General features: G+C 52.2%; 1 protein-coding gene across 5 annotated transcripts in view; it reads right to left on the bottom strand.

Annotated features, from left to right (window-relative positions):
- Window positions 1-14,210, bottom strand: part of SLC25A21 (solute carrier family 25 member 21) — a 991,659-nt gene that overhangs the window by 118,939 nt on the left and 858,510 nt on the right. For all 5 annotated transcript variants that reach the window (XM_069638415.1, XM_069638416.1, XM_069638417.1 and 2 more), the window contains one exon: window positions 3,641-3,700. In XM_069638415.1, the coding sequence (XP_069494516.1) occupies window positions 3,641-3,700 (60 nt within the window). The remainder of the gene's footprint in view (window positions 1-3,640; window positions 3,701-14,210) is intronic.

The following is a 14,210-nucleotide window of genomic DNA, read 5'->3' as shown; positions in this document are numbered from 1 at the left end:
GACTATATGTAAGGCGGGAGCAACTGCAATAAACTGATGCAGATGAGACTATATGTAAGGCAGGAGCAACTGCAATAAACTGTTGCAGATGAGACTATATGTAAGGCAGGAGCAACTGCAATAAACTGATGCAGATGAGACTATATGTAAGGCAGGTGCTAGTGCAATAAGCTGATGCAGATGAGACTATATGTAAGGTGGGAGCTACTGCAATAAACTGATGCAGATGAGACTTTATGTAAGGCAGGAGCAACTGCAAAAAACTGATGCAGATGAGACTATATGTAAGGCAGGAGCAACTGCAATAAACTGATGCAGATGGGACTATATGTAAGGCGGGAGCAACTGCAATAAACTGATGCAGATGAGACTATATGTAATGCGGGAGCAACTGCAATAAACTGATGCAGATGAGACTATATGTAAGGCGGGAGCAACTGCAATAAACTGATGCATATGAGACTATATGTAAGGCAGGAGCAACTGCAATAAACTGTTGCAGATGAGACTATATGTAAGGCAGGAGCAACTGCAATAAACTGTTGCAGGTAGACTAAACTGGCTGTGTAAAATGCCTCCAGCTGCTACGCTTAATCTAGCTGTGCAACAAAAAAATGTTGTGCAGACAATCGAAAAAGCAGCACAATACTTAATCCAATACATGTGCACTAAAGAGATGCAGGGGTGCATCGACTAATCTAGCGGGACCACTTGAATCCACCGTGCAGAAGTGGTCCAGCTGCATCACTGCATCTCACTTTGCATTTAACACCAGGATTAAATCTGGATACACATGATCAAGTCAGGGAGAGGGTTGCTTGAGAAGTCCAGCCATACCCCTGAACAAGGGGGTTCACATCCAGAGTCTGGAAAGTAATTGTGAAAGGTACCCAATGGCTCTTTAGGAGTATTGGGGAATATCCCCCAATAGGGTTTCAATTGGAACAAAAGCTATAAACAAGAGTGTGGTTATGGTGAAAAACCAGGTCAGTTGGCACATGTATGCCCCTGCAAAGAAGAGAGGGTGGTGACCTGTCTGGGGAGGCAAATACCCCACACATTATTGCTACGTCTAGGTTCCACCCCCAAAGCGGCGGCAGAAGAGGGCTGCAGGTAAGGGCTGCATGCCCTATGGAGAGTTACCTGGCCTTAGGGCTTGAGCAAAAGGGCAGGCAAGTGATAGCCAAGGTGTGCTTTCTTGCTGCCTTTTTGACAAAGGAGCACACAGTGAGTTAACAGGACATGAAGGGAGAGTTGCTAACAGGGCATGAAGGGAGAGGAGCTAGCAGGACAGAGGAGCTAACAGGGCATGCAGGGAGAGGAGCTAACAGGGCATGAAGGGAGAGGAGCTAACAGGGCATGAGGGGAGCTAACAGGACAGAGGAGCTAACAGGACATGAAGGGAGAGGAATTAACAGGACATGAAGGGAGAGGAATCCACACAGAGTATACAGTGGGAGAGGAGCAAACAGGACATGAAGGGAGAAGAGCTAACAGGACATGAAGGGAGAGAAGCTAACAGGACATGAATGGAGAGGACCCCACACAGAGCTAACAGAGCCTACAGTGGGGGAGGAGCTAACAGGACATGAAGGGAGAGGAGCTAACAGGTCATGAAGGGAGAGGACCCCACACAGAGCTAACAGAGCACACCTTGGGAGAGGAGCTAACATGGCATGAAGGGTGAGGAGCTAACAGGTCATGAAGGGAGAGGACCCCACACAGAGCTAACAGAGCACTCCGTGGGAGAGGAGCTAACAGGACATGAAGGGAGAGGACCCCACACAGAGCTAACAGAGCACACCTTGGGAGAGGAGCTAACAGGACATGAAGGGAGAGGAGCTAACAGGTCATGAAGGGAGAGGACCCCACACAGAGCTAACAGAGCACTCCGTGGGAGAGGAGCTAACATGACATGAAGGCAGACAAGCTAACAGGTCATGAAGGGAGTGGACCCCACACAGAGCTAACCGAGCATACAGTGGGGGAGGAGCTAACAGGACATGAAGGGAGAGGACCCCACACAGAGCTAACAGAGCACACCTTGGGAGAGGAGCTAACAGGACATGAAGGGAGAGGAGCTAACAGGACATGAAGGGAGAGGACCCCTCATAGAGCTAACAGAGCACACCTTGGGAGAGGAGCTAACAGGACATGAAGGGAGAGGAGCTAATAGAACATGAAGGGAGAGGACCCCTCATAGAGCTAACAGAGCACACCTTGGGAGAGGAGCTAACAGGACATGAAGGGAGAGGAGCTAAAAGGACATGAAGGGAGAGGACCCCACATAGAGCTAACAGAGCACACCATAGGAGAGGAGCTAAAATTACATGAAGGGAGAGGAGCTAACAGGTCATGAAGGGAGATGACCCCACATAGAGCTAACAGAGCACACCATGGGAGAGGAGCTAAAATTACATGAAGGGAGAGGAGCTAACAGGTCATGAAGGGAGCGGGCCCTAAATTGAGTTAACAGAACAAATGAATGGAGAGGAGCTCCACACCAATCTAACAAGGCGTGATGCAAAAGCAGTGCCAAAATGAGTATGTGATCTGAGAGGAGTTCCATAGGAGCTAAGATGACATGATTAAAAGGGGAGCACCAAACTGAACTACCAGTGCATACGATGCTGAGGCCCCACAACACACTATGATGAACAAGAAACAAAAGCATCCCTGCACTGAGCTAGCAGGATATGATGGACAAAAGGCCCACACTGAGCAGAACGAGCATAGGATTGGTGAGGGCTACCACACTGAGCCAACAGGTCATGAAGAATAGGTATTGAAACAGGACACGACGTGAGAGGAGCACACACTGCACTCTGAGGGCTTGAGGGGAGATATGTCTGAAGTAGGAGGTGTAGGAACATATTCATTGCGGGGAGAAGCAAAGGCCCAGCCTTAACTAGGAAGCCAAGTGCAGACTGTGCCAGGAGATTAATCTCCTGGAAGGTCCAGGGTCAGACTGTGCCAGGAGACCAATCTCCTGGAAGCTCCGGCATCAGACTGTGCCAGGAGATTAATCTCCTGAAATAGCCCGGACCAGACTGCACTAGGAGACCAATCTCCGGGAAGGTCCATGATCAAACTGTTCCAGGAGAATAATCTCCTGGAAGGTCCAGGATCAGACTGTTCCAGGAGTCCAATCTCCTGTAAGATCCAGGATAAAACTGTGCAAGGAGATTAATCTCCCGAAAGAGCCAGGATCAGACTGCGCCATGAGACCATTCTCCTGGAAGGTCCAGGATCAGATTGTGCCAGGAGATTAATCTCCTGGAAGCTCCAGGATCAGACTGTGCCAGGAGACCAATCTCCTGGAAGATCCAGGCTCAGATTATGCAAGGAGATTAATCTCCTGGAAGGTCCAGTCTCAGACTGTGCAAGGAGATTACTCTCCTGAAAGAGCCAGGATCAGATGGTGCTAGGAGACCAATCTCCTGGAAGATCCAGGATCAGACTGTCCAGGAGATTACTCTCCTGAAAGAGCCAGGATCAGACGGTGCCAGGAGACCAATCTCCTGGAAGGTCCAGGATCAGATGGTGCCAGGAGTCCAATCTCATTGAAGCTCCAGGATTAGACTGTGCTAGGAGATTAATATCCTGAAACAGCCAGGATCAGACTACTTCTCACACTTACCAGCCCAGGTGGCAGTGCCAGGGGGGCCAACAGCTTCTTGTACTGCTCGAAGGTAAAAAACTGCAAGAAAAGACAGGAAAAGTGTCAGCACTGACAGAGCAACACGTTATGCACACTGCAAATCCCTTAACACACCATAACAGCACCACATCGGTGTTGAAGTGCCAGTGACACTGGTGGTGAAGTGCGCGCAGAGTTCAGAAACCTTTCTGTTCAAGTGACATATAAACTAAATGAAAAGAGAGGGGCCCAACCTGAACTCCCCCAAACCCCCACCCCTATTAACCAGTGTCAGATGGGGGCTCCCAAAGGTGACCCAGAACTTCCTGGCGGATTGTTTTGGGAAACACTGGGTCTTAGGTTTGCAGAAGTGCCTGCTGGGAATTCACTGGACTGGACTCCCCTTGCTTCCCACCTTTTTCATGTGTGCAGGTGGTGGGGGGAGGGAGAGGGCGTACCTCCTGCCAGAAAGTGGGGGTCCTCTCTCTGAAGGAGAGGACTTTCCTTTTTGGATGCTTGAGAGTTGCCCAAATGCTTTCGGGACGCTGCTTTCTGGGCGCTTCTCGAATGTCGCTGCTTGTGCTATTTGGATGCTTCCCCTTATCATGGGGACTAGAGGTTACTCTCATTGGTTTCAAGATACACTTGTTTTAAGCACATAACTACCTACCTGTTGACCAATAGGGTTAAGCGAATCAAATTGATTCTTTAGCTCATTTAAAATGATTTGTTAGTTATATTCTTATCTACATGATGATGTTATTACAGAGATTTGAAGATTGTGTTCTGCTTTGCTGCTGAAGAAGGACCGTTGCCCGAAACGCGTTAAGCTTTGCATTTTATTGGTGATTGGAACTACTTTTGTCTTTTGCTTTGAATACAATTTACGATTACGTGTATTATTTTTCTTTGACGTGTGTCTTTATTGACTGTTCCGAAATAACTGTTATGCACTACATTGGTGTTCAGTGGACGATTGTCTTATAGATTAGGGCGCTTTTTCTTGGTGTATTTTACAGTTTTTGTGGCAGGGCTGTTTCTCCCTCCTCTGCACTCAGAGAATGGAGCTGACGACGGAAAAAGCAGCTCAAAATGGAGGAGGCAGCAGGGTAACCCCTGCGGGGTCATGCCGCCAGGACCTGGGACCCTCCCCTGGGGGTCAAAAGGCGAGGGGCGGAACGGCGCCAAAGAGGCGAGGGGCGGAACGGCGCCAAAGGCCTGATGGCCCAAAAGCCCGCGAAGGGCTGAACAAAGGAAATGGGGCGGGGCCATCCGGATTTAAGCAGGCGGGACCGGGGTGCCAGGCATCTCGCTCCTGCACTGGGACCCGGTTGCCGCCTCGCAGGTGGAAGAAATTTCGTTTTGAATTAGTGTCATCTCGTCTGGAGAGCAGGGCGACCCGAAGCAGATCAGGTTCGAGCACTGGGTCCGCCCAGAGAAACCTCTGGCCATTAAGCATGTGATATGATAGTTAACAGACAGGCGGGTCCACGCCAGGGACTTCAAGTGGGCTCCAGGGTCGCTATTGTAATGTGTTCACAATGGTTTTGTACTTAAGATGTAGAAGCGCGCCGATTAACATAACCCGATCGGGTACGGCTTGGGCAGCCTTTACAACGGATTAGGGGGCACGGGCTACAGTTTAGGAAGGTACCATGTGTGCCTAATTGTCTTAGGTCGGAGCCAGGAATTTCAAAGGAGGGCCCAGTGGCAAGGTGCAAGCACGGACAGCTTTGCGTGTGATCCCAGCAGACTTATGTGGGGTAGGGCCGGGGTGTAGGACCGGTGGTACATGCATGTCTTATGTCAGATACATAGTCCCCAGAACAGACAGGAGCGGCTGCGGGGTTACATGGTACGGCAGCCAGGTCGCTTGAGGCTAGGGGTCTGGGGGTTGGATTAAAAACGCTCAACGGAAACACGGAGTGGGAGTGTTCTGGGGTCAAAAAAAAAAAAAAAAAAATGTTATCGCCAAAACATTGAGGATATTATGGAATAAGGGCCTCAGGGGACAAGGAAGGCGCGAGGTGTTCGGCGGGTATAATACGCACGTTCTCCCTACTAATACAGTTGTGCAACAGGGGAAGCACGCAGACGCCCACGAGGAGGGCCAAGTTGATTGGGTGTGCAAGTACCTGGGTTGACGATTGAGCGGGCGCAGGTGCCGCTTGAAATGGAACAACATAGCGCCAAGGGTTGAGGACAAAAGATTGGAGGATGAGGAGTTTCGATTGATAGTAGCAGTGAAAATTACCTAACGGGCCATGCTGTGCACACAGTGGCTCGCGATTTGGAGCAATATAACGCCATAGGGATAGGGCAGTAGGTTGGATACGATTAATAAAAGGGGTTAAGCCGGGGGCAAGGGAACAGGGGTTGAGATTAGGTCAGCAGGCTGTTGGGGTTGTATAGCCTTAATGATATCAACCCGCTACTAAAGTAAAACAAGGGCTTTTGGCCTGGCGCTGGGGTCAGCAAGATTTTGGGAAGGTACGATTGGGGTCGTTTAACAGGCGTACAGGCTACAGGGAGAAACAGGAGAGGTCCCACTCGCTAAAACAAGGGTTAAGCAAGGCGCCGGGGACAGGGTTGTCAGTGGTATCGGGGATTTTTGAACAGCTCAGCAAGGCCAAGCCAACCTTCATCCTTCCGGGGGGGGGGATCAAGTAACAGGGGGATTGATGCTGGAGAGAGGTACGGGTCTGCTAACTTTGGGGTCCACGACAGGGGAGCCCTGTCGTGCTAGAGGGACGGAAGAAGGAAAAGTGGCCTAGGTAAAAAGGAGAATGGCTCAGCCCCTTCCGGTCATGATGAGAGCTCAGCGAAGTTCTGCAAGGGCAAGCAATCCGCAGAGGATTTCATGGGGATGATGGACAGCTAATGGGTAACAAAAGGTACAGTTCAACTTCACTCGGCAGGAACGGCGCTCTCCGAACATGGTAAATCCTGCAGGGGCAGGCAGAGCGAAGATAAATTGGGTGGGGAGCTCTGGCCCTCGGCCCAGGAACACCTGCAGATTTGAAGGGTTGGGGGAGTGGTGAGACTCAAAGAGTGGTTTACGAAGGTGGTTCCAAAGCGAGATCATTCCAATGCGAGAATGAAGGGTTGCAGGGACAAAAGTGGTTACACAGCATGCACGCCCTGGTGAAAAGGGAGCAAGATGGAAAGGTGACAGGGACAAAAGTGTCCCGTAGCAGGCCCACCTTGGTTAAGGGGAACAGGATGGAAAGGTGGCAGGGGCAGAGGTGGTCCGTAGCAAGCCCGCCCTGGTTAAGGCGGAGCAAGGTGGCAGGGGCAGAAGTGGCCCAGAGCTGGCCCACCCTGGTTAAGGTGGAGCAAGATGGAAAGGTGGTAGGGGCAGAAGTGTCCCAGAGCAGGCCCGCCCTGGTCAAGGCGGAGCAAGGTGGAAAGGTGGCAGGGGCAGAAGGTGTCCCTGAGCTGGCCCACCCTGGTTAAGGTGGAGCAAGATGGAAAGGTGGCAGGGGCGGGGGTGTTCCGTAGCAGGCCCACCCTGGTTAAGGTAGAGCAAGATGGAAAGGTGGTAGGGGCAGAAGTGTCCCAGAGCAGGCCCGCCCTGGTTAAGGCGGAGCAAGGTGGAAAGGTGGCAGGGGCAGAAGTGTCCCAGAGCTGGCCCACCCTGGTTAAGGTGGAACAAGATGGAAAGGTGGTAGGGGCAGATATCAAAAAATTGGGGAGATGGTCTTCAGGATGTTACAAACGATATATCAGGCCCGCAAGAATATAAGTTAACCATGCCGTTCCCTCCTTTTTGTCATTTCCCAGCAGCACAAGGAAGGAGGAAACGTACCGTGTAGGTAGTGGGGCACTCATGCACCTCAAAGGCTAATGCGAGCTGGATTCAGCAGCAGGAGGCGCTGACGGCCGGCGAATTCAAGAGTGAGTGGCACGGGGTGCCAGGGATGAAGTGGGCTCAGCTAGAGGGGCAACTATGGAAATTGCGTAGTAGGCGGCAGAAGCCAGAGGTGTTGGTAATACAATTGGGAGGGAACGACCTGACCAGCCTGGGGAGGGGTGTCCGGCTGAGGGACATCACGAGCTCATTGCAAGAAATAGCAGCGCAGTTGGGCGAAACTGAAATTGGTTGGTCGAAAGGTATTCCCCGGGCGCAATGGAAGGGGGCAGAGAGCCATGCAGCAGTGGAGAAGTCAAGGAGGAAGCTGTACAGGGCCGTTGCAAAATTCTGCAGGGGCAGGGGTTTCCATCAGACCAGGCATGGCTTGATGGAGGGGAAAACACCCGAGTGCTTCCGAACGGACGGATGAAAACTTGTCCACGAGGGAAGCGGGGCTCTTTTTTGGGACATCTCTACCAAATTACTGGAATAGGGGAAGGAGACAGAAGGAAGGGGAGCCACAGTGGGCGAGAACCCACTCAGTGGCGTGGCGGTGTTTGGGCAACCAAGCACAAAGGATAGACTCCGGACGAGCCAGAAGGAAACGGAATGGGTCTTCGCTCTTCCGGACCAGCGCCTCTTGGGGGCCTAAACGGCGGGGGCGTCTGGTAGGGACAAATAAGGCTCAGCTTCCCCCAAAAACAAACGGCGCTCTCCCCATCCACGGACACCTGCACGGGCAGGATTGGAACAGGTACAATGGGTCGGGGGAGTTGGGGGCCTACTATACCAAGTATAGGGGGAAGCAAAGGAAATCCGGCAAGCAAGCGCCACACGGACAGAATGAAGTTCACAAATGTGTACAAATAATTCTGTTGTCATGGAAATAAAACTGCGGCCAAGTTTGCCATTTGAAATTCTGTGTCATGCCAATTTGTGGGGATAAGGAGTAATGCATTGGGGTGCATGCGCAAAGAATAATTGGCAGTAAAGGCAAATGGACGGCTGCAGGGGTTATGGAGCTGACGACGGAAAAAGCAGCTCAAAATGGAGGAGGCAGCAGGGTAACCCCTGCGGGGTCATGCCGCCAGGACCTGGGACCCTCCCCTGGGGGTCAAAAGGCGAGGGGCGGAACGGCGCCAAAGAGGCGAGGGGCGGAACGGCGCCAAAGGCCTGATGGCCCAAAAGCCCGCGAAGGGCTGAACAAAGGAAATGGGGCGGGGCCATCCGGATTTAAGCAGGCGGGACCGGGGTGCCAGGCATCTCGCTCCTGCACTGGGACCCGGTTGCCGCCTCGCAGGTGGAAGAAATTTCGTTTTCCACCCACCCACCCACGAAATACAAGCAAGAAGCAGGAGACCGGGGGCGTTGCTGTCGCAGGACACCCGGGCCAGGATATGACAAGTTGGCGGTGTTTGGGCAACCAAGCACAAAGGATAGACTCCGGACGAGCCAGAAGGAAACGGAATGGGTCTTCGCTCTTCCGGACCAGCGCCTCTTGGGGGCCTAAACGGCGGGGGCGTCTGGTAGGGACAAATAAGGCTCAGCTTCCCCCAAAAACAAACGGCGCTCTCCCCATCCACGGACACCTGCACGGGCAGGATTGGAACAGGTACAATGGGTCGGGGGAGTTGGGGGCCTACTATACCAAGTATAGGGGGAAGCAAAGGAAATCCGGCAAGCAAGCGCCACACGGACAGAATGAAGTTCACAAATGTGTACAAATAATTCTGTTGTCATGGAAATAAAACTGCGGCCAAGTTTGCCATTTGAAATTCTGTGTCATGCCAATTTGTGGGGATAAGGAGTAATGCATTGGGGTGCATGCGCAAAGAATAATTGGCAGTAAAGGCAAATGGACGGCTGCAGGGGTTATTGCGTTCCCACTTTCTTTGAATGCATTCTGGATTACTCTGAACTGCTGATGTGCACCTGTGGATTCGTGTGTGTGTGTGTGTGTGTGTGTGTGTGTTGGGAAGCGCCATTTTGTAAAGGTGTCGGCCCCGGTGAGGGGGCAGCCCTTCCCTGCTGCCACCGGAGACGATAGTTGTGAAGCGCGGCCCTGGCAGGCGGATTGTGTTCTGGAGGCAAATGCCGCATTTCCCTGCCATGCAAACGCTTCCTGTCCTCGTGTATTTACATAACACTTCAGGGCTAATGAGCAAACACCGCCGGGGCGGTGCAGGGCCTGTCCTCACTGCACGGGCCATGTAGTGCAGGCCATGGACGCCCACCAGCCTCTCCCAGGGCCCGGGGTGTCAGGGCACCGCTTTATTAGCGACTAGAGGGCATATGGCGAGGATAAGGTGCCCATTGAATCGACAGCTTCAAGCACTGTCAATGACGGGTGCTCCCGTTAACCAACACAAGAATACTCATGTTACGGCCTCAGCTCAGTTGGTTAATGTGCCTACTGCAGATATCAAAGGGCACTCTGCAAGCCACCAGATTGAATCCTGGCAAAGCCAACTGAGCTTCTCATCCTTTCGAGGTATACAGATGTGATCCAAAGGTGTATATAGTGGCACCTGTTACCTACGTGTCGCGGCCTCCAAGAAGCCAATAATTCAACCAAGTGGTACTTACCAGCTTATGTCAAGCCCTCTTGCAGACCGAGGTCACAGCTGCTACACGCGGCTCTTTCTGGTACCTGCTCTCCAGGTAGCAGTTCCACTCCAAGAGGAAATCTGGAGCCAGGGAGCCCTTTTCTCAGTCGCTGCTTCCGCCTTCTCCCAACTCTATTCCTGAACATCAAGTCAAGATGGGTCTTCCAAAGATGACCCAGTTCCTGGCCTTTGATCCTTGTTTCTTACCCAAAAGGGTCGCTCCGCCTGAGCCTGTCCAATCATCATCCAGTGCCTTCAGGCAAAGGCCCTCCCCTGTGCCCATCCCGCCACCACTTCACTGTGTCATTAATAAAAAAGCCCACTCCGGACCCCAATCACGAGGACCTGTGGTAAGACCCTGCTTACTTGGAGTCACCTAGATGCCAGGAGTTCCTCTGTGCCCCTCAGGGGGACTCAGCACAGGTGCAGCACTGACAGTGCCACATAAGACCTGAATCAGCTGCCTGGCGAGTCGGCCCGTAACACCTGAATCAGCTGCCTGGCGAGTCGGCCCTTAAGACCTGAATCAGCTGCCTAGCGAGTCGGCCCGTAACACCCGAATCAGCTGCCTGGCGAGTCGGCCCGTAATACCTGAATCAGCTCCCTGGCGGGTCGGCCCGTAACACCTGAATCAGCTGCCTGGCGAGTCGGCCCGTAACACCTGAATCAGCTGCCTGGCGAGTCGGCCCGTAATACCCGAATCAGCTCCCTGGCGGGTCGGCCCGTAACACCTGAATCAGCTGCCTGGCGAGTCGGCCCGTAACACCTGAATCAGCTGCCTGGCGAGTTTGCCGTAAGACCAGAATCAGCTGCCTGGCGAGTCGGCCCGTAACACCTGAATCAGCTGCCTGGCGAGTTGGCCCGTAAAACCTGAATCAGCTGCCTGGTGAGTCAGCCCCTGTGCTCAACGAGTCTTGGATCCCTTGGCCAACATATAGGATGCTAAAGTTTGGCAGGTATGGTGGGTGCGGGCTACACCACACTTGCTTGCTTTCTGGTTTATGGGCGCGTTCTCCAACTGCACCCTCCTTTCTTGAAGGCTTACTTCAAGATCCTCACTATCCTGTGTTATTTTCCGTACATAACTCTCACCACTGTTCACAACCATTCATTGGCTGATTAAAGCCTACATTCCACCTGTGCTCCGATGATCCACCCAGGCCACATCTGGGATTTGGGGATTTTTGCTGCTGGATCCTGGTTCCAGAGCACAGGCAGCAGAGAGGCCATGGTCCATGGCAGTGTCACACCAGGGAGTAGGGAGCAGAGCTTGCTACTGCCTTGGGGATTTCTGTCTTCACGTGTATGGCAGAGGACTTTTAAGTGCACTGTGTGCCCAAAAGAGTTCCAGTGAATCCTTCTTCATCTGAGCGTCAAAATTATAATTCAATTAAGAGAAGAGTTTCCATTCTTTAAAAAGGCAAAATGCTACAGCAGATTAGTCAAAACAAGCCATTTGCCAGGAGTCTAATCCAGGCTGCTGTAGCAGGCGTCCTTTGCCTTCTGACATGATACCCAGAGGGCTTTGTCTGCAGGAAGTAGGAAGGGACAGGAAATGGAGGAAGACCTTGCGGAAAGCAAGATGGTGGACCCCTGTCCTGGCCTAACCTCTCTTCTGGGCTACTCTAACTCCACTCCCTTAACATGTCTGCTGACTTCAAAAGGACCCCAGTGATCAGCACCCCTGTATGTGAGTGGCTGTGTTATGTCAGGAATTCCTTTCCCAGGCGACCTCCGGGTAGGTTACTGTGCCCTGGGAGGAAGGTGTTGGCCTACCGCCAGAGGGACTGAAAGAGCAGCTTCCTGGGCATGTCTGTTGTGGAGACAACAAGGCCAGACAGCTAATATGCAACAGCACTGTCACAGCTGAAGCACTGCTCCCCAAGCAGAAGAACAAGTTACTCTCTTACCTGGTAACGTTCTTTCGATGGGATGGTCTGACGACGTATTCCATATCTATGAAAGTAATCACCACAGCTGTGCTGCTTCACAAAATCTTTCGGAGTCTGCGTCCTGCGTCGATGACGTCGATACGCCGCCCTCGAGGACCTCCTCCGACGGCCGACTTCACTGGGTGTTATAAGTAGGATGCACAACGCCAGTAGCCTCAGTTGTAGTTTTTTCCCCAGAACGTGTGGCACCAGTCTTCTGCCAGTCTGACCACAAAAAGCCTTGTGGAAACGTAAGCTGCAATTGAATAAGAAATTCTGTAGCGGGGAAGGCAGGGAGGGAGCGATATGGAATACGTCATCAGACCATCCCATCGAAAGAACGTTACCAGGTAAGAGAGTAACTTGTTCTTCGAGGGGATTGGGTCCTCCGACGTATTCCATATCTATGACAGACCCCAAAGCAGTACCAATGCAAGGAGGTGGAAAAAGAATTTAGAAAAAGAAATTTAGAATGCCCAATCAAATTGCGGATCAAAGGATCGCCTTGCCAAAGGTCAGATCCTGCCCACGGATGGAATCAAGGGAGTAGTGACGTACAAAAGTATGGACCGAAGCCCAGGTAGCTGCATCACAGATGTTACGAATAGGAACAGCCCTCTGTAGGGCAGTAGAGGCAGCCATACCCCTGGTAGAATGGGCTCGTAAGCCAACCGGTGGGTCCTTACCCGCCAAGCGGTAACACTCAGAAATAGCCAGAATAATCCAGCGAGACAAAGTCTGCTTAGTCACAGCTTGTCCCAAACGCTTTCCAGCGTAACCAATGAAGAGTTGATCATCCACTCTGACCCGGGACATGTGTGAAATATAAAAGCTTAAAGCTCTCCTAGGATCCAGCCTATGGAGCCTCTCCTCTTCCTTACCAGGATGTGGAGGAGCATGAAATGCCGGAAGAACAACCTTCTGGCCTAAATGAAATTCCGACACCACCTTCAGAAGAAAGGAAGGACGAACTCTAAGGACAACCCTGTCCTTCTGAAATACAGTGAAGGGTGGCTTAACTGAAAGTGCCTGTAACTCACTCACTCTGCGAGCGGAAGTAACCGCAACCAAAAACACAGTTTTAAGAGTTAACAGTTTCAAAGCGCATGAATGCAAAGGCTCAAACGGAGCACCCATCAGAAACTTGAGGACCAGGTCCAAATCCCAACCGGGCACCTGGAAAGGCGACGGAGGGAACACATTAGTGAGTCCTTTTAGAAACAGAGAAATTAAAGGAATTTTCAAATAAGAACACTCTTCAGACGAGCGCTTAACTATGGACAGCGCCGCCAGGTAACCCTTAATGGCACCCACTTGCAAGCCCCTGTGGGCTAAAGAAAGCAAAAAAGACAGAACCACAGGAATGTCACATGCAAAAGGATCCACATTCTTAACCCTGCACCAGTCGCAGAACTTTCTCCAACGGTACAGGGACTTTGTTGCAGGCCTTCTGGCTGAAAGCAACACCTCCATCACGTCTTCAGGGAGGTCCCAATCCTTATACCTCAACCTTTCAGAAACCAAGCGTGAAGGTTGAGGGATCTGACCTCTGGATGGAGAACCTGACCCCCCCTCCCTTGAGAGCAGATCGTCTCGGTAGGGAAGACGACGTGGAGGGCAGATGGACAAGTTGAGAAGGTCCGGGTACCACGTCCTCCGGGCCCATGCCAGAGCAATGAGGATCATCCGGGAACCGAACCTTCGTAACCTCTGCAGCACTTGCGGGATGACAGGGACTGGAAGAAACGCGTACAGCAGTGGGAATGACCACTCCACCACGAACGCGTCTCCTAAGGCTCCTTTTGGAGGAAATTCCCGCAAGCAGAACCTTTCGCACTTCTGGTTGACACTGGAGGCGAAGAGATCCACTTGAGGGGTCCCCCAAAGGGCGAAGATCTCCAGGAGAATCTCCTGAGCCAACTCCCACTCGTGAGAGATCGCGCTCTGCCTGCTCAGAGCGTCCGCCGTCTCGTTTTCGCCTCCGGCCAGATGAACTGCCGAGATCGAAACTTCCTGCTGGATTGCCCAGAACCAGAGCTGCATCACCTCCCTGCACAGAGGAAGTGACCCTGCCCCACCTTTTTGTTGAGGTAGTGCATGGCCACTGTGTTGTCCGTCAGGTTCAGGACATTCTTTCCTCGCACAGTCGGCAGAAAAGCCTTCAGGGCTAGCCCGACGGC

This window comes from Ambystoma mexicanum, chromosome 14 (assembly GCF_040938575.1).
Source record: "Ambystoma mexicanum isolate Mex_15411 chromosome 14, UKY_AmexF1_1, whole genome shotgun sequence".
Classification (NCBI taxonomy): Eukaryota; Metazoa; Chordata; class Amphibia; order Caudata; family Ambystomatidae; genus Ambystoma; species Ambystoma mexicanum.
The sequence above is the reverse complement of the archived record's forward strand: the minus strand, read 5'-3'. Positions and strand labels throughout refer to the sequence as shown.